The 18,566-nt window shown below is 43.6% G+C and overlaps 1 protein-coding gene across 1 annotated transcript; it reads right to left on the reverse strand.

Moving 5' to 3' along the window:
- Window positions 1–7,808: 7,808 nt before the first annotated feature.
- On the reverse strand, window positions 7,809–17,990 carry LOC4344294 (vacuolar-sorting receptor 1). Its single transcript, XM_015789262.3, has 12 exons — window positions 17,557–17,990; window positions 15,658–16,344; window positions 15,482–15,570; window positions 15,300–15,369; window positions 15,135–15,218; window positions 14,958–15,034; window positions 9,681–9,762; window positions 9,410–9,492; window positions 9,269–9,335; window positions 8,971–9,102; window positions 8,415–8,521; window positions 7,809–8,292 (listed from the first exon to the last, which is right to left on the reverse strand). Exons 1-12 carry the CDS (start codon window positions 17,852–17,854, stop codon window positions 8,188–8,190), a joined length of 1,881 nt encoding a protein of 626 aa, XP_015644748.1. The 5' UTR covers window positions 17,855–17,990; the 3' UTR covers window positions 7,809–8,187.
- Between the last annotated feature and the right edge of the window lie 576 nt (window positions 17,991–18,566).

The following is an 18,566-nucleotide window of genomic DNA, read 5'->3' on the forward strand; positions in this document are numbered from 1 at the left end:
ATGTACAGGCTCAACCAACGGTGATCTTCGCATGATTTTGACGGCGGCTGCTTGCTGATTGCTTCAAATCATGCCCTGGTGACGAAACCGACGGACCAACAGATATGGCAGCATTGTAGCGACGGATTTGATCTCACTGACGGAGGTAAAATTGACGGTAACAAGCTGGTTGTAGATCGATTCGATCGGTGATTAATCTCCTGGTTGATTGACCAGATCCAGATAGAATTTTTGGCGACGAAGACCCTGCCCTTTTGTTGAGAGGATCACGGCCAAAGACAAGAGTAGCACCGATGATGCCGGCACAAAGTTCCATCGCACTTCTCGACGGAAAACTCGACGCGGCCCCTACCTGGCGCGCCAACTGTCGAAACATGAATTTGGCAATAATAAAACGGGGTAGCGCACGAGACCTAAAAGTGGATGGATGCAGAGACAAAGGATTTAGACAGGTTCAGGCCCTCTCAATGAGAGGTAATACCCTACTCCTGTTTGGGGATTTGAATCCGCCGGGTGTAGTATAGATCTGACGATCAAGTTGTCTCCTGCCCCCTAGAGGGCCTCCTGCCCACCTTATATAGGATGGGGGGCATGATTACAAGATAGAAACCTTAACCAACACGGTATCGGTTTCCTAAATCTACTTTACAATCTTATCAAACCAGGACTTTAGGCCGTTCCATAATATACAGGGAAACGTAATACCCAAGTCATAATCTGTTACATATTTCATATATATAAGTTATCCCCTATAACTAGTCGGATAACCATGCCGTGTGGGTATGGGGTACCCATAATCTCCACACCCTCCATCCCAAATCAACATAGTACATGATGTGACATCTTAGTACTATGAATTTAGACATATATCTGTCTAAATTTGTTGTACTAAAATATATCACGTTCAGTTCTAGATTTTTTTTTTCGCGCGACGGATGGAGTAACTCTGTACTATTACTATTGATCCATTTTAGTCTGGATATACTAGTTGTTCGGGAAAGCTAGCTAGCGCGTGCGCGCCGCCGGCGCATGTTTCAGTGAGTTAACCTAACTAACTAGTTAGTTAAGGATAATGGCATAATTAGGAGAAGATTATCTTTTTGTTGGGATATTTTTACTAATAGATTGAAAACTTTTAAATTAGATTTGAAAACTTTTGACTTAAGATTTAAACTTTGAAGTCAAATTTTAAAATCTTTCAACTCAAACTTTGAAATTTTTCTCTTAAAATTTAAATTTGCAAGACAAATTTTGAAAATTTTCAACTCAAGGTTTAAAAACTTTTAAGTCAAGATTTAAAAATTTTTAAGTCAAGCTTTAAATTCAAAACATTTGAAAACACGTGTGTTGAAGATTAAAAAAATAATCAGAAAAAGTGTAAAAGGTAAAGAAAAAATTTCATGAAAAAAAAGAAAAAAATCGCGTGGGGGAGGGGCTGGCGCGCCAATTAACCAAACCCCCTAGTTGTTAGTGTATGTCATGTCGAAAAGTCTCAAAACTTACGCTTAAGCACAGAAAAATATTGCCAACTCATCGTGTGACATGGTTAGCTGCCCTTTGTGTAATTTATTTTCCTTATGTATGCACGTCTAGATTGTTTTTTATAAAACACGTCAAAATATTTAATGCTTTAAAGTTTTTGTTTATTATAATGATGTAGCTATCGGCCTATCTCTGTTTGACGTATAAGTTATTTGACGTGTAGGAAAATAAGTTTTTGTAATTTATTTTCCTTATGTATGCTCGTTCACCTCCAGAAAAAAACATGTTATCATAAGAAAATACAAGCTTATAATACATCGTACATTCATGCGACAACGCCCTTGCTATAACTCACAAGTCCCTTGTACACAGTTGGAGGTGGTGTGGTGGATTTATATAAATTCCCCATCAATCACCAACGCAAGAGAGAGAAAAAAAAGAATCCACATCAATCGGTGCTGCTTAAAAGTGATGGTTAAACAAATCTTGACATACTCGTATACTACAGGCCACAAAGTAAATGAATGAATGGATAAAAATGGCTCAGAATACGATTGCCTGTCACGATTGCAATCTTAGAATACTATATTGTGCACTATTGACCAGTGAAACAAATGTATTTTTTCGGTATGAATATGAGATCTTTCGATGGTTAAATTAAAAGCAAATTCAGCACAACTTAAATGCCTTTCTAGAAAAATATTGCGCAAAAATGGTAAATTAGTGCAAAAGCCTGCAGGCGTTGATTTTATCTCGGACGGATGCGCTGGTAGTTCAGTTTTCATACGAAGTTATTGCTCCTCTCCCTTATCATCTCGCATGCAAGGCTTCGCCTTATTCTCCACAGCAAAGGCAGGGCAGTGAATAATTTTCTAGTAGCATGTCATTTTACTCCTCCTTGGTACTGCTGTCAAGAACAAATACATCGATCAAATCTGAATGGGGTAGTATATTTAATTAGTAAAACAAATTGCATTGTGTTATTTTTGTGAGGATTTTGCACGGTATACTGTAACCGCAATTTAAGGTATTATCACTTGCTAATACATCTACTATAAGGTGACTTGCTTTTTTCTTAAAAGAAACAACTAAAAATTGCAAGAAAGCACGGAGACATTGGGGAGCCGTTAAGCTTCAGCGATAGGATTTCTTTTACTGCTTCTCAAATTGTTCCACCAACGGCTTGGAGGAGTAGGCAGTTTTTTTTTTTCGAACAAAGAGTGGTTGGAAAATCTACATCGGGTTGTGTTCTGGGTTTTGCTTTTGCCAAGACAAAATTCCGGAATCCACCACTGCCTTTGCGTGAGTTGTGACCGTGCGTAAAAAGCGTAGTAAAAAACATCAAGAGACAAAAGCAAATGGAGTGTCATGGTGGTGTCTAGTCCGAAGACCACGGGGTAATCTCTTGTCCCTGCAAAAGAAGAGGGTAAAAGGAAAGCTGCAGCAAAGCTACTCCATGACCGTTGCGCTAGTCGCTGCTCCTGCGCCGAAATGGATCGCTCACCACGCTGCGCGGCGTATGGCTGCAAATTATAGTAGTAGTAAGCAGCCAAATAGAAAAAACATAGCAGTAAGATTTTGAAAGAAATATAAATATAAATCAGAGGGTTACAAACACACAAAAAAAAACATATGATAGTTTAATTAGACTACAGGAAAAACATAGAAATCAGATGATAAATATACACTTAAAGGAATTTTTTCAAGACATTAGGACCTGTTGCTAAATTTCCTCTAAAATTTCTATAGGAATTTTATATTCCATAGAAACTTTAAAGGATAAGATAAGATTTAATCCTTTGTTTTAAAGTCTTCGTAGAAATTTTTTTTATAGGATTAAAGTCCTCCAAAATTTTTATATTTTCCCTATAAATTAAAAGGGTCGTAAACCTTCAGCCAATCTTATGTAATGTAACCATCACATGTAACATGATTCTGAATGTTCAGATTATGATTTAACCAAGCCATTTCATGTTCATCTCGATCGATCGGCCAAAACTGCTCTTTTTGTTTAGCTTTGGAACTAATCATTGTCTCCTACACCTCCTTGTGGCCCACGGCCACTAGAGGGGAGCACCATTAGGACAAGTGTGGGCCACTAGAGGGGAGCACCATTAGGACAAGTGTTATGGTAGATGTGACTACCACATCTAAATTTATCCACATCACACTCATAAATTAAGAGGCAACTTATACAATATGTCTTCTCTAGTATATAAATACCAATGTCTCTTATACTCTCACACCCCTCTTGAAATTTGTGTGGAGGTTGTCTCTTCATTTAGGGGTGGTTCACCATCTCTCTCCTCACTTCTCTCCTCCACCTCATCACTCAATCCAATGTGGCATATTTAGGGGTAACATATAGAGCATTATAGTACTTGCTCTTATAAGGGCCTGTTTGGTACAGCTCCAACTCCTAAATTTAGCTCTAGGAGTTGGGTCTGGAGTGGAGTTGTGGAGCTGCCTAAACCCAGCTCCACAATTCTAGTTCATTTTGTGAGAGAGCTTCACCCAACTCTACTCCCAGTTTTGGTGGAGCTGAAACTATTTAGCTGAGCTCCAGCTCCAGGAGGGGTAAAGCTGAAGTTGGAGCTGTGCCAAACAGGCCCTAAGCCTGCATCTCCATGATGCTCCAATCCGGTACTCTAGATAGTAGCGGTATTATTATCTTTCTGTGCCCATAATACTACTAGTACATGCACACATCATGATGATGGATCACGCCATCATGGGACGACCATTTATTTTCGATGGCATCCAACTAAACAACGCTCGTTCGTGCAGTACGAATTAGAGCAGGTACAATAGCTAAGCCACCTGTAAATATATTTTAAGGAGATTAATAAGAAGAGATAAAAATAGCGGACTACAGATTTTTAGCTAGCTGTAGCACGGACTCTAAGACGCAGTGTGTGTATGACAGGTGGGACTAAATATTAATAGTGTAGTATGTAACTATTGTATTGATGAACTATTAGATTGATTATAGATGAATTAGAGCTAGTAGTTGGCTATACTACGAAGCTTGCTCTTAGTAGTTAGTAGTAAGTGGAGGCAATGAGAGCAGGGTTGGGCAGGCCTGTCTACGTGATGACCTTTTTAATTCATTGATAGAACATACAGAGACTGTAATTGCCTCTCCCTTTTGCCCATGATATCTGCATCCAACGCATCCCATGACCGTGTAGTTGGGTTTAACCGTTGCATCTTGAGATAAGAAAATCCTCAGTCACACTCTAAAATAATTTTGCATGCTCGCACTCGACTAATGCATGAAACTCTGATTCATTGCCATTGTTACAGACTTACAGATAGGACAATTACTTTTTTTTTCATATGGCCTATGTGGAGTTTAGAAAAGAAAAACAAAGATAGATTATGTGTCTCAAAAACATGTGACTTTCAATTCAACTTATACAAAGTTGTAACAAAATAAACTATGAATGTGTATATTAGTTTTAGTTTAATTTATATTTGATATTGCATATTTATACACTGGTATAATTTGTATTAATTTATCTTGTTATTTTTATAATTATTGAGATGACATGAGAAGACGAGAGGACGTTCTCTCCACGAATAAAAACTCTTTACCTGTTTATGAAGATGCTGCATGTGGATTGTGGACCATGCGGGGTTGCCCTAATTGAGAGCATCTCTGTTCCTAATTGTTGCGGTTATTCGGAGCTGGTCCTTCGTCTTGAACACAGTCGCCAACTCGCCATGATTCAACGGGAAAAAAAATGGGGCCGAGAGGTCTCAGAGCTGCCTGCGACGATTCACCACTTTCAGGGAGCATCCAGCTCTCCTGTAGCACCGAAAACACACACAGGCCATTCTTTCTACTGACAGTATGTACTCTAGGCCTACCGTTCAATTCGTATACTACTACGAGTACGTTGAAGCTACTCCCACAGTCTCCCACATTCACACTCTCGCTACCCTCATACTGTACTACAGTATGAGCTTGTACTCCCTCCGTTTCAAAACGTTTGACACCGTTGACTTTTTAAGTACATGTTTGACCGTTCGTCTTATTCAAAAAAATTTATGAAATATGTAAAAATATATGTGCACATGAAAGTATATTTAACAATGAATCAAATGATATGAAAAGAATAAATAATTACTTAATTTTTTTTTAATAAGACGAATGGTCAAACACATACTAAAAAGTCAATGGTGTCAAACATTTTAAAACGGAGGGAGTATATAAGAGCTGACACCGGTGGGAACGGAGGAAGCTTGACACTTCACTACCGGTTCTCTCGAACCATAGGATTCTCGCTAAACCCTCCTTAAAACATACTTCTTCCGTTTCAAAATGTTTGACGCCATTGATTTTTTAGCATATGTTTGACCGTTTGTCTTATTCAAAAAATTTAAGTAATTATTAATCCTTTTCCTATCATTTGATTCATTGTTAAATATATTTTTATGTAGGCATATAATTTTACATATTTTACAAAAGTTTTTGAATAAGACAAACGATTAAACATGTGCTAAAAAGTCAACGGTGTCAAATATTTTGAAATGGAGGGAGTATATACTATATCTATGAAAAAAAGGTTGAAGCTTTGGCCTGGTTTAGTTGGTAAAATTCTTTGCTCCTGCGTGTCACATCAGATATACGGATACATATTTGAAATATTAAATGTAGTCTAATAACAAAATAAATTACAAATTCCGTTAGGAAATTTTGAGACGAATTTATTAAGCCTAATTAATATGTCATTAGCAAATGTTTATTGTAGCACCACATTGTTAAATCATGACACAATTAGGCTTAAAAGATTCGTCTTGATATTTACACGCAAATTGTGTAATTGATTTTTTTCATATTTAATCCTCCATGTATGTGTCCAAACATTTGATATGATAGGTGAAGTTTTTGTTTTGGTAACTAAACAGCTCCTTTATCTCTATGTTCAGCCATATACTACTATTTATTGCTAGATTTGCCTCTAACAGGTGATTATATTCACAACTAATTAAACATTTTGTACGAGGTAAATGCTTAAACATTTATATACATATAGTACTTCTTCCGTCCTAAAATAACGAATTTTGACAGTTCTTCAGATTCGTTATTCTAAGATGAGATTTAGTCCATCTTTCTTGCTATCACTATATTTTGGAACGAAGTTATCATATTGTGGTCCTTGCTGTATGTACTGGCAAGGTTTACCGCACGATTATCGTGGTTATCACGTGTGATAACTTTCTTAAATTTTAACATTACGATATATCTCGCGGTAACCGTACGGTTTTTACAATAACCACGTAGTTATCGCAATAACCGTTAAACTATGGGACGATGGTAACCACCCAAAAATAGTTTGGGGAGCCCTGTGTGCAGGTCACTTGGTCAGAGCAATAATAATTACTCCAACTCTGGATGGAAACAAGAGGTTACAGTATAGATCATCGTCGCACAGTTAAGGCTGGACCCATCAACCATATGCACGCACCATATATAGCTGCAGCACTCAACGCGATTATTCCAAATGGACCCTTGTTTCGGACCGTTGCCGATGGTAGCGAACCGCCATTTTGCGCTGGCTCTGAGGGCCTGACGACGTCAGAGTTAGGGCTTCCCTGGGTGCGTTTGGGCCTTCAATTACCGTACACGATACCATTAAGCCCAATATTGTTTGGCCCATCAACTGCTCAGCCCAGAGCCCCAAAGAAAGCCACCAACTAGACGAAGAAGGAACACCAGCACTCTTTACCATTTCTAAAAATAAGCATTTCTAGAATTCAAAATTGTACTACTACGATATATATAAGTATTTCTAAGGTATTGATTCCAATACATGAAAATTTGTACATTTTCAACCAATGAAATGCTTGGGAAAGTAATCTAAACGATTCAAAGTTTAAAATTTGACCACTGAAATGACTTTAGAAGATCTTTTTTCAATGCATTAGTTTTTACTAAAAGACCAATCTAGAAATTCCTTTATTTTGGAAAAGGAGAGCAGTACACAACCAATTAGGTGGCCTGATCGATGAACTCAGAAAGCCTGTCGTGGATACTATTCACTTTTAAACTTTGTTCGCTCGTCTTTTTTACAAAATATTTACAAAGACAAAAGGATTCCACATTATTTAAACATATTATGTCCTAATATAAACATGAAACTTTAACTCAATTTAGTCTAACAATTTTGTAGTGCAATGTTAAAGGCAAAATAGTCGGTTATTTGAAAATGTGAAACGGATGGAGTACAATCCCCAGCAAGAAGGAACATACATATGCTTACAAAGCCTCATCAACAGAAGTGAACATTGCTATGCTCGTGGAATCCTCAACTCAAATCTTGTTTAGGTGTAGAATGCTCTTCCGGTCTCTTTATTAAGGACTATTGTCTGAACAACAGTATTTACAAGCTTTTAACATATAGGAGTATCTCGCTGAAAAACAAAAAAACATGTAGGAGTAGAGTAAGAACAAGACCAGAAGCTCATAATTATGACTAGAGGCCAATGAGGTGTTAATTCTGGGGAGATCCTAATCTGTCCTGCAAGTTTCAGCAAAGAGAAAAAGAGGATATGCAAAAATCTTGTCGTTTCAGAAACATAAGCTATACTGAATTTTTTTTTATCTTCTGGGCACAAAGGGTAGCTCCAAGCCTACCACTCTGTCAAGATGGCGACCACCGATACTGCTGCCAGCTCCCAGTTAAGCTTGCTGCAATTTCAGATATCAGCATGCTCCACAGGACGATGTTGATTCGGTGTTTCTTGATTCTCCAGGGGCATGTACTGAGCCATGATCGCACGAATCTCTGAATCCATGTAACTCTGGTTTGGCATGATGGTAACACAAAGTATGAGTTAGCCGTAGATTATTGCAAACATAAGAAGAACTAGAAAATTACGTGATCATTCGGAGATGGATTAGAATAGAAGGATGAGTTGTTTACCCGTAGCCGATATTTGTATACGGCATATGCTCCAATTCCAGCCAAAGCGAGGCCAAAGAAAATAACCCAAAGGAAGCCCCAGCCCACTGACGAAGAAGCAACTTTGCCTGCACAGTGATTGCGAAAGGCGTCACATAAAACGTTCTAAAGCGAATGAAATTATGTGTGCATCAAAGTTCCACTCCTGTTTTGCATCAAATCAACATAACATAACATACAACATTTTGAATGAGGCATGAAAGAATTGTGATATCTTTCAAAAGGAATTTGGTTGTGATAGTCCGTTATCAAACATGACAATGATCCAGATCATGGCGCAGTCAAGCAGACTTGCATTGCATATTTTCAAGCCGCCAGCAGATGGACTATCGCAAAAGCAAAACTAGGAACATCTGAAATTTCTACAGAAGTTTCAAGGCTGAGTAACAAGGGATGATACAAGTGTATGTTGGGATAACAATCTCAGAACATGATCACAAGGTCCAGAATGCCGATAAGTAGAAAATTGAACAATATAAGACTACAAGGGAACAAAAAAAAAGGTTAGGGGACTCACTGATGCAAGTGTCATGCTCTCTCATGTATAACATATTACTTCCACCACAGCTGCACTCATAGCTTCCCCATGTATTCTCACAAGAGCAGTCCTTGCACTGGCAGAAAAGCTTGTCTTTGCATTCATCAATATCTGAAAACGCCAACCAGAGATATGTTAAGTAATCACCTAACAGTTTCAAACTATTCAGGGTTTGCCAGTACTAGTTTGTATGGGTTTTACAAGATGGTTGGCTCAAGCAGAAATATCAATCTTTCTATATTTAAAAGGAAAGTTTTGCCACATGGAGTAATATTACCTTCACAACTTTTTATACCATCACCCTTGAAACCTGGTGGGCATTTGCAGCCTTTAGATTCTTCATTCTGTAGAGTTCCATGATTAGTTCTGACCTCATAGAACAGCCGCAAACTAGAAGACCTCTGGAAGAGATTCTTACTGAGCAGGCAGAAACCGTCTTCCCATTTTTAGTTTCCTTCCAGCAGCCTCCGTTGTTGATTTGGCACCTACCGACACCAGAAGCTGCCAAAGGGCCAGCCGTAAACCAAACAATGTAATACTAATAGTTGAAATAATAAAACAATTAGGATGTGTTATGCATAGCACAGTCTATAGCAAGGAAACAGTATTGTTTCAAACAAATGAAAAAATGATTCCAAAGAAATAAATGCTGCCAACCCATCTTGACGAAATAAAATGCAAATGTGTACCTTCACAGTGAGTGTACCCGTCACCAACGAACTTCACACCACGGGCAATAGGGCATTCACAAACTCGCCCACGGAAGGTGTCCTACAATATGTAACACAGCAAATAAGAATGTGCACCTCAAACTGAATAGAGGTGAATGTCGTAACCAGTATCAGATTATCAATAGGTAGTACTACCTCCGTTTCAGGTTATAAAACGTTTTGACTTTGGTCAATGTCAAACTGCTTTAATTTTAACCAAGTTTATAAAAAAAAGTAGTAACATTTTCTATTAGGAATGTATAGCCATATATGTATAGGATTCTTTTGTATCCTTAGTTTCCTTGTATACTCCTCTAATTGAGGACCCTGTATATTGGAAAGGCTATAATATATGGTCACCCCCCCTCTTTGGGGAGTGTGGTGTTCCCTCCTATTCTCTCTACATGGTATCAGATTTCAGGTTCTACTCCTTCCTTCCGCACCCCTGATCTCCCCTCTGTGTTGCGCCTTGCGCCGGCGACGTCCCCTGCTGGTCGCCGCCCTCCTCGTCGCCATGTCGACGTCTTCTGCCACCTCTGCTGCGACCGACAACTCCACAGCATCGGCCTCCACCAACTCCGTCGCGACCGTCTTCGTCAACCCGTACGCGACCATCTCCGTCAAGACTCATGTCCCGATCTCCCTCGAGCTTCGCAACCCCAACTTCAACAAGTGGAAGACCTTCTTCCGCTCGATGTGCGGCAAGTTCGGCCTCCTCGACCACCTCGACGACTCCGCACCTCCTGCAGCCCCCGACACCTCATGGGAGCAAGCCGACTTCTGCATCCGCAGCTGGCTATTCGGCTCGGTCACCGACGACGTCCTCGACCTCGCCATGGAACCGGATCAGACGGCTCGCGCCCTTTGGCTCGCCATCGCCGACCTCTTTCAAGCGAACAAGGAACCACGTGCAATCTTTCTTCATCATGAGTTCCGCTCCATGATCCAAGGCGATCTCTCCATCACTGCCTACTGCCAGCGCATGAAGACGGCAGCCGATGCCCTTCGCGACGTCGGGCACCCCGTCACGGAGTCGCAGCTGGTTCTCAACCTTCTGCGCGGCGTCAACTCCAACTTCACCAGTACGGCGGACAACATCGCAAGTGCTCCTGTCCTCCCGTCTTTCGCTTCTGCGCGGAACACCCTTGTTCTCAAGGAACTCCGTCTGGCCAACGACGCCAAAGTTCAGACAGAGACCGCCCTTGTCGCGGCAAGCAGCGCTGCTGCCTCTTGCCCCTCGGGCTCCTGCTCCTCCACTGGAGGTGGCGGCAAGGGTGGAAACAAGAAGAAGAATGGCGGCCGCAACTACAACCGCAATGGCGGCGGTAACAACAGCGGCAACAACAGCGGCAGCGGTGGTGGAAATCGTCAAGGCGGCGGCGGCGGCACCTTCTCCTTTGCTGTCCCGCGCCCCCCAACTGGACCATGGGTCTGTGTCTCCCAATGGGCCGGCCAGCAGCAGCAGCAGCAGTGGCGCGCCCCCGGCATCCTCGGGCCTTTTCCTCAAGCCCACACCGCCTTTGCCGGCCCGTACTCGTCGCCGACCACCTCTGCAGCGCAACCGGCCTGGGATCAGGCTAGACTGGTGGCTGCCCTCAACCAGATGACGGTCCACAGCCCCAATTCTTGGGTCCTCGACACCGGCGCGACCTCGCACATGTCATCCACCGATGGTATACTCGTTACCCGCTTACCCAACTCTCACACCTATATTACTGTCGGCAATGGTCACACTATTCCGGTTTTATGTCGTGGCTCTTCCTTTCTACCTATAGGCACCACCAAATTTGATCTCAAACATGTCCTTGTTGCTCCTTCCTTGGTTCGCAATCTTCTTTCCGTTCGCCAATTCACTCGTGACAACCATTGTTCTATTGAATTTGATGAGTTTGGTTTTTCTGTCAAGGACCTCCGGACCCGGCGCGTGATTCTTCGCTGCAATAGTCATGGCGATCTCTACACCCTACCGGCAGCCGCACCACCCATCGCCGCCCACTGCTTCCACGCCACCTCCACCACCATTTGGCATCGCCGCCTTGGCCATCCCGGATCTGCAGCCATCCTCGCTCTATAGCGCCTCTCTGCCATACCCTCGTCAAAGCCAGATAGTTCCCTTTGTCATGCATGTCAATTAGGCAAACATACCCGTCTTCCCTTTACTAGATCAAGCTCCAGTACTTCCTCTCCTTTTGAATTAGTTCATTGCGATGTATGGACATCTCCTGTTTTGAGTACCTCTGGCTACAAATTTTATTTGGTTATTCTCGATGACTTCAGTCATTTTTGTTGGACATTCCCTCTTCATCATAAGTCTGATGTTCACCAGCACATTGTGGATTTTGTTGCATATACACACACACAGTTTGGTCGCCATTTGAAATGCATACAGGCAGACAATGGCGCTGAGTTCGTCAACCGCAGCACCACCTCCTTCCTTGCTAGCCGCGGCTGCCTGCTCCGCCTTTCCTGCCCATACACATCCCCGCAAAATGGCAAAGCCGAGCGTGTACTTCGCACCATTAACAACTCAGTCCGCACCCTTCTCCTGCAAGCCTCCATGCCTCCTGCCTATTGGGCCGAAGGTTTAGCCACAGCCACATATCTCCTAAACCGACGTCCTTCCTCATCCATACAGAACTCCATCCCATTCCAGCTCCTCCACAATAAAATCCCGGACTACTCCCTATTGCGTGTGTTTGGATGTCTTTGCTACCCTAACCTTAGTGCCACCGCTAGCCACAAACTCGCCCCTCGCTCTGCCGCATGCGTTTTCTTAGGCTATCCCACCTCACACAAAGGTTACCGCTGCTTCGACCTCTCCACTCGCCGCATCATCATTTCTCGCCATGTTGTCTTCGATGAGACTTGTTTTCCGTTTGCTCGTCACCCGGTCGATGTCTCTTCGTTTGATTTTCTGCTACAGGAAGTGACTACTCCCACCGTGGTCGCTCCACCCGTCACGGGTGTCGAGCAACCGCGGCCCTCCCTGCCCCGCGCCACGGATGACCCGGTGCGGTCGTCTTTGGTGGCTGCTCCCTCGGCTGAGGTCGAGCAGCCGCTTCTTCCCTACACGATGGTGGTCCCGGCTGCTGGGTTGGCTTGGCCGGCTGCTGGGGACCCAGTGCCCACGACCCGGACGGCCACCGGGCCTCTTCTTCCAACTACGGCACGGCTGGTCGAGCCCTTCCCGCACGTCTATCGACGACGACAGGCCACGCCACCACCGCGCCTCGACGCTGCACCGGCACCTCCCCTAGTCGTGCCGCCCCCGCCAAGCCGCATGGTCACGCGCTCCCAGACCGGCTCCCTCAGGCCTGTCGACCGCCTCATCCTGGCGGCTTCCCACTCCGCTATCTCCCCGGTTCTGACCAACTACCGCAGCGCGCTCGCCGATCCCAACTGGCGTGCTGCCATGGCGGATGAGTACAAGGCCTTGATCGACAACGGCACTTGGCGCTTGGTGCCCCGCCCCCCGGGTGCTAACATCGTCATGGGCAAGTGGATCTTCAAGCACAAGTTTCACTCCGACGGCTCTCTCGCTCGGTACAAAGCTTGTTGGGTGGTTCGCGGCTACTCCCAACAACACGGCATCGACTACGACGAGACCTTCAGCCCCATCGTCAAGCCGTCCACGATCCGAGTCGTCCTCAGCATTGCGACCTCACGATCATGGCCCATCCACCAGCTCGATGCCAAGAACGCCTTCCTTCATGGCACGTTGGACGAGACGGTGTACTGCCAGCAGCCCTCCGGCTTTGTCGACCCGGCCGCGCCCGACGCCGTTTGTCTTCTTCAGCGTTCTCTCTATGGCTTAAAGCAAGCCCCTCGCGCATGGTACCAGCGGTTCGCCACCTACATCCGTCAGCTCGGATTTGTTGCCTCGACCTCCGACACGTCCCTCTTTGTCTACAAGGATCGAGACCGCATCGCCTACCTCCTGCTCTACGTCGACGACATCATCCTCACTGCCTCCTCCACGGATCTACTTCGCCTCATCACCACTCGGCTGCACTCCGAGTTTGCCATGACGGACCTCGGCGACTTGCACTTCTTCCTCGGCATCTCCGTCCGGCGCTCCTCAGACGGCCTCTTCCTGTCCCAGCGACAGTACGCCATTGATCTTCTTCAGCGAGCCGGCATGTCTGAATGCCACCCCACCGCCACCCCAGTTGACGCTCGGGCCAAGCTCTCCGCCTCCGATGGCGCCCCCGTCAAGGATCCGACCGAGTACAGGAGCCTTGCAGGAGCTTTACAGTACCTCACTCTCACTCGGCCGGAGCTCGCCTATGCTGTCCAGCAAGTCTGCCTCTTCATGCATGATCCACGGGAGCCCCACCTTGCCTTGGTCACGCGCATTCTGCGCTACGTCAAAGGCTCTCTCTCCGCCGGACTCCACATCGGCACCGGGCCTGTCAAGTCTCTGACGGCTTACTCTGATGCTGACTGGGCCGGCTGTCCTGACTCACGACGCTCCACCTCCGGCTACTGCGTTTTCCTCGGCGACAATCTGATCTCTTGGTCTTCCAAGCGTCAGACGACTGTCTCTCGGTCTAGTGCGGAGGCTGAGTACCGCGCTGTTGCCCACGCCGTCGCCGAATGCTGCTGGCTTCGCCAGCTTCTCCAGGAGCTTCATGCCCCCATCGCCTCTGCGACCGTTGTTTACTGTGACAACGTCAGCGCTGTCTACATGACGGCCAATCCAGTGCATCACCGTCGCACGAAGCACATCGAGATCGACATTCACTTCGTTCGGGAGAAGGTGGCTCTCGGACAGGTCTGTGTGCTCCATGTACCGTCGTCCCATCAGTTCGTCGATATCATGACCAAGGGGCTGCCTGTGCAGTTGTTCACTGATTTCAGGTCCAGTCCTTGCGTTCGTGATCCTCCCGTTGCGACTGCAGGCGGGTATTAGGAATGTATAGCCATATATGTATAGGATTCTTTTGTATCCTTAGTTTCCTTGTATACTCCTCTAATTGAGGATCCTGTATATTGGAAAGGCTATAATATATGGTCACCCCCCCTCTTTGGGGAGTGTGGTGTTCCCTCCTATTCTCTCTACATTTTCAACCCAAAACAAATTTATTATCAAAATATATTAAATTATTGATTTGATGACACTAATTTAGTATTATAAATATTACTATATTTGTCTATAAACTTAGTCAAACTTGAAACAGTTTGACTTTGTCCAAAGTTAAAACGTCTTATAACCTGAAACGGATGGAGTAGCATTTTTCCATTAAAATTTTATACCTTGCACGCAGTAAAATTATTAGTCTTGTCCTGCCAGCACCCTCCATTGCTCTCCAAACATTCATTTGTTTGGATCTCTATAAACGAGAGAGCAAGGTAATAAAAGGAGAGAAAAATCAGTACAGCATCGATCAAAATCAGTAAACTTCATAAAATGAAACATAAAAATTTACAAACCTTGACTCAAACAAACATCAGGTTCAGTTGTCTCCTCAAATCCTGAGCATACTGCTTTTAACACAGCACTTTTCTCCAGCTTACCTAAAGAGAGACTATTATATGACATAACAGGCTACAGCATCGAGCTAAAGAAAAATTGCGCAATAGATACTACTAGTGCACCTCTGTACTGCTTGTTGTTAACGACAAGGGTCGGCAATATAGTGACATCTCCTCGAGAGCCTTGACCAATCTGAAAGGACAAAATCCACAAAGATCAACCTACCACAGAACTATTGAATAATTTATGAATGAACAGACTCTACATAACAAAAACATTATGATTAGTAATCAATAGTCTTTACTTGAGCATCTTGTTCCGCTTTAAGCACGGGATTTTCTTCATCAGCTTCAGGGTCTCCCACACACTTGTTGATCCTCTCAAGGTCCAATCCTGTGAAATGACATATCAAATGGTTCAAATCAACCATTTGGTTCAAACAATAAAGCAATTATGCTGAACAAAGTTAACTACACCAACCAAGTGACTTGATAACACCATTAGCGCATTCACGCGTGTATTTCTTCTCCTTCATTGGGCACCTAATTGAAAAATCGTGTACATAATCCCACCACACCCATGGTTTGTGAGTTTCATTGCCAACCTTGAACAAGCAAATCTGAATCAGGTTCTGAAGCACAACATCTTTTCCATCATATCCAATGTTGAAATCCTGCTCTGGATCTGGAGCGCAGTATCTCCCATGATTGATACACTGAGATCTGCACTGCTTGCTCAGGACAAAAGCTTCCGGACAATACCATGTAATGTAGTGAGGGGTGAACTGAGTGTAACCCCTTTTCTCAAGAACCTGTGCTGTTCCTCTGAAGTTCCTCACAAAATTCATTTGCATGTCACATTTGGCACCACATTCATCGTTGCTGTTTGTCCAGAATTCATACTCTACACGCTCATCAGGATGAGGGAGAGATTCCCTCCAATCCAGAAGGACATTGACCATATCACCGTTTTCCAGTGCTTTCTTAAGGTCGTCCCCAAACTTCTTCGTTACAAGTGCTGAAGGAACAGTAATTTTCTCTATGTAATCTGTGCCACTAGACTCTGGAGAGTCCATTGTTATCAAAGGCTCCAATCTATCATCGGCAACAAGAACAGCTGCAGCTCCAGCGGTTTGAGCATTCCATCCCTTTGTTGTGAAGTAGCAGTCTGCACATCACAAAGAATTAAAGATCCCCACTTTGAACAATAAAATCTGCTTTAACAGTTACATTACGCCTAAGAAACAGGAGAAAAGAAGTTACAGCCAAACATACAAATGGCATGACTACATTATTTTTATGGAACACAAAGATACTGATATTTCTTCTTCCATAAAATGTAATTACCAACAAATAATGCAGAGTTGAGAACTTTCACCTCCTGTTTAACCTAATATTCAGAATGAAATCCACTAGGCTGGTTCACATATTTATACTGATGGCCATATATACAGTTCTATGTATAGTGTCCATTTCTAGCTCTAAATCGCCTTCTATGTGCAGCTTTTCTACCAATAAAACTGTAGCCAAAGCAGTGACATAAGTTGTAGAGCAAGACCTTTGAAATTGCAAAGAAAGAAAATAAATCCTTTTTGAAATAGCAGTAGCCGCAAAAGCTAAATAATTTGGACAGTCAAAGCACATGATTTTATTCCCTGACTCACTCAAAAAGCACAACAACTAAACGTAAGCGTGCACAATCTTTCTCTAAACAAGATTTGACCATGGAACCCAGCTACTTACCCAAAATTCCAACAAACCATGTACCGAACTTACAAGCAGATAGAGAACTGCACTATATGCCAACTACCAAATCAGGTACCCTACTAATTAGGACAAAATTGCATATGAAATGACAAATAGCGTGTATCGAATTATCCTAGTTAAGGAAAAATCCATGATAAACCATTAGACAATAAAAAAGAACTAAAGCAGCTTGTAATGACAGTGCACCCCTCTGCCAAACTTATTCACTGACAGAATATGGCTACAGAGTACAAAATGAATCGTTTTCCTTAAATGGACTGCAGAGTACATAGACTTCCAAGTTCCAAATCATTTTGTTTGGGTTAGGAGTTAAGAGTAGAACAATTCAAGAACATGTTGTTATTAACATTAGGTGCAAACTTTCAGTCAAAAGAAAAAAAAACATTAGGTGCAAACTGCTAGTTAGGACAAAATGAGAAAAAAAATGCGAGTAACATTATTAAATTTCTCATATCCTAGAACTAGAAGTGACTGTTAGCTAGGACCACATTCAATAAATAAAATAAATTAAAAGATGCGATATTTAAAATCACTCACGAGAGGGAAAATAAATCTCCCCCAATAATAAATAAAAACTGAAACGGGTTCGAATAAATCAAGAAAGGGGGAGGACCTCCGCGATCGACGAGGAGGAAGATGGGGAGGCCGCCGGGCTTGGGCTTGAAGGAGAGGTCGAAGTCGTCGAAGGACCTGCAGGCCTTCTTGTTGGCCTTGGGGTAGACGACGACCCCGTGCATGGTGCCCCCGTACTGCGGCATCCCGAAGTTGCCGATGGCGCACTCGTAGACGCCCCGGAGCCCCGCCGGCGACGTCACCCGCAGGCTGTTCTTCTCCACCACGAACCTCCCCGCCGCCTCCCCCGCCATGGACGCCACCACCACGAGCAGCACGGCACACCCCATCATCGTCATCTTCTCCCAATTAATCCTCGGCAAAAGAGGATTGGGGATCAAAGAAAAGATGGGTTCTTGGATCGAGCTAACGATCGATCGATCAGAAATCGCGGTTTGGGTGGCGTGGTGGCTTGGTAGGGAGAAAAGGCGAGGCGAGGCTTTCGCGGGAGCAGGAGTGCAATAAAGGAAGCCTGCCCTACGAAGGATTTGACCGGGAGCTATCGGTATCGCTATTGCTAATTTGCTAGGATTGCTAAAGCTAGCGGAGTGAGATGAGATCCGGAGATAGAGATGTACTCCCTCCATCCAAAATATTTGACGCCATTGACTTTTTAAAAAATGTTTGACCGTTAGTCTTATTCAAAAAATTTAAGTAATTATTAATTCTATTCCAATCATTTGATTTATTGTTAAATATACTTTTATGTATATATATAGATTTACATATTTCAAAAAAAAATTTAAATAAGATAAACGGTTAAATTTGTTTAAAAAAATCAACGGCATTAAACATTTAGGGAAGTAGGGAGTATGTACGTGGCGAGTGCTCGTGGGCATTGGGGTTGGAAGTTGGAACGCTTCCAATGCAGATGTGTCACTGTACATGTTCTATTCTCTTCTTGCTCGTCTCGTCTTTTCTTTGCTTTTGCGTCTCGTGTTCGTGAGCGTGAGTATCGATATCGTGAGGGCTCGGCGACCGGGCGCCTTTATGCTAGAAAATTGACGCGCC

This window comes from Oryza sativa, chromosome 7, assembly GCF_034140825.1.
Source record: "Oryza sativa Japonica Group chromosome 7, ASM3414082v1".
NCBI lineage: Eukaryota > Viridiplantae > Streptophyta > Magnoliopsida > Poales > Poaceae > Oryza > Oryza sativa.

Bases quoted from the DNA above. Each gene is read 5' to 3' on its own strand.
- LOC4344294 (XM_015789262.3), bottom strand. From the start codon at position 17,854: ATGACGATGATGGGGTGTGCCGTGCTGCTCGTGGTGGTGGCGTCCATG. The intron at 15,571-15,657 runs GTTGGTGTAGTT...GTCATTTCACAG, and splicing joins TGGTGTTATCAAGTCACTTG to GATTGGACCTTGAGAGGATC. The intron at 15,370-15,481 runs GTAAAGACTATT...TTGTCCTTTCAG, and splicing joins AAGCGGAACAAGATGCTCAA to ATTGGTCAAGGCTCTCGAGG.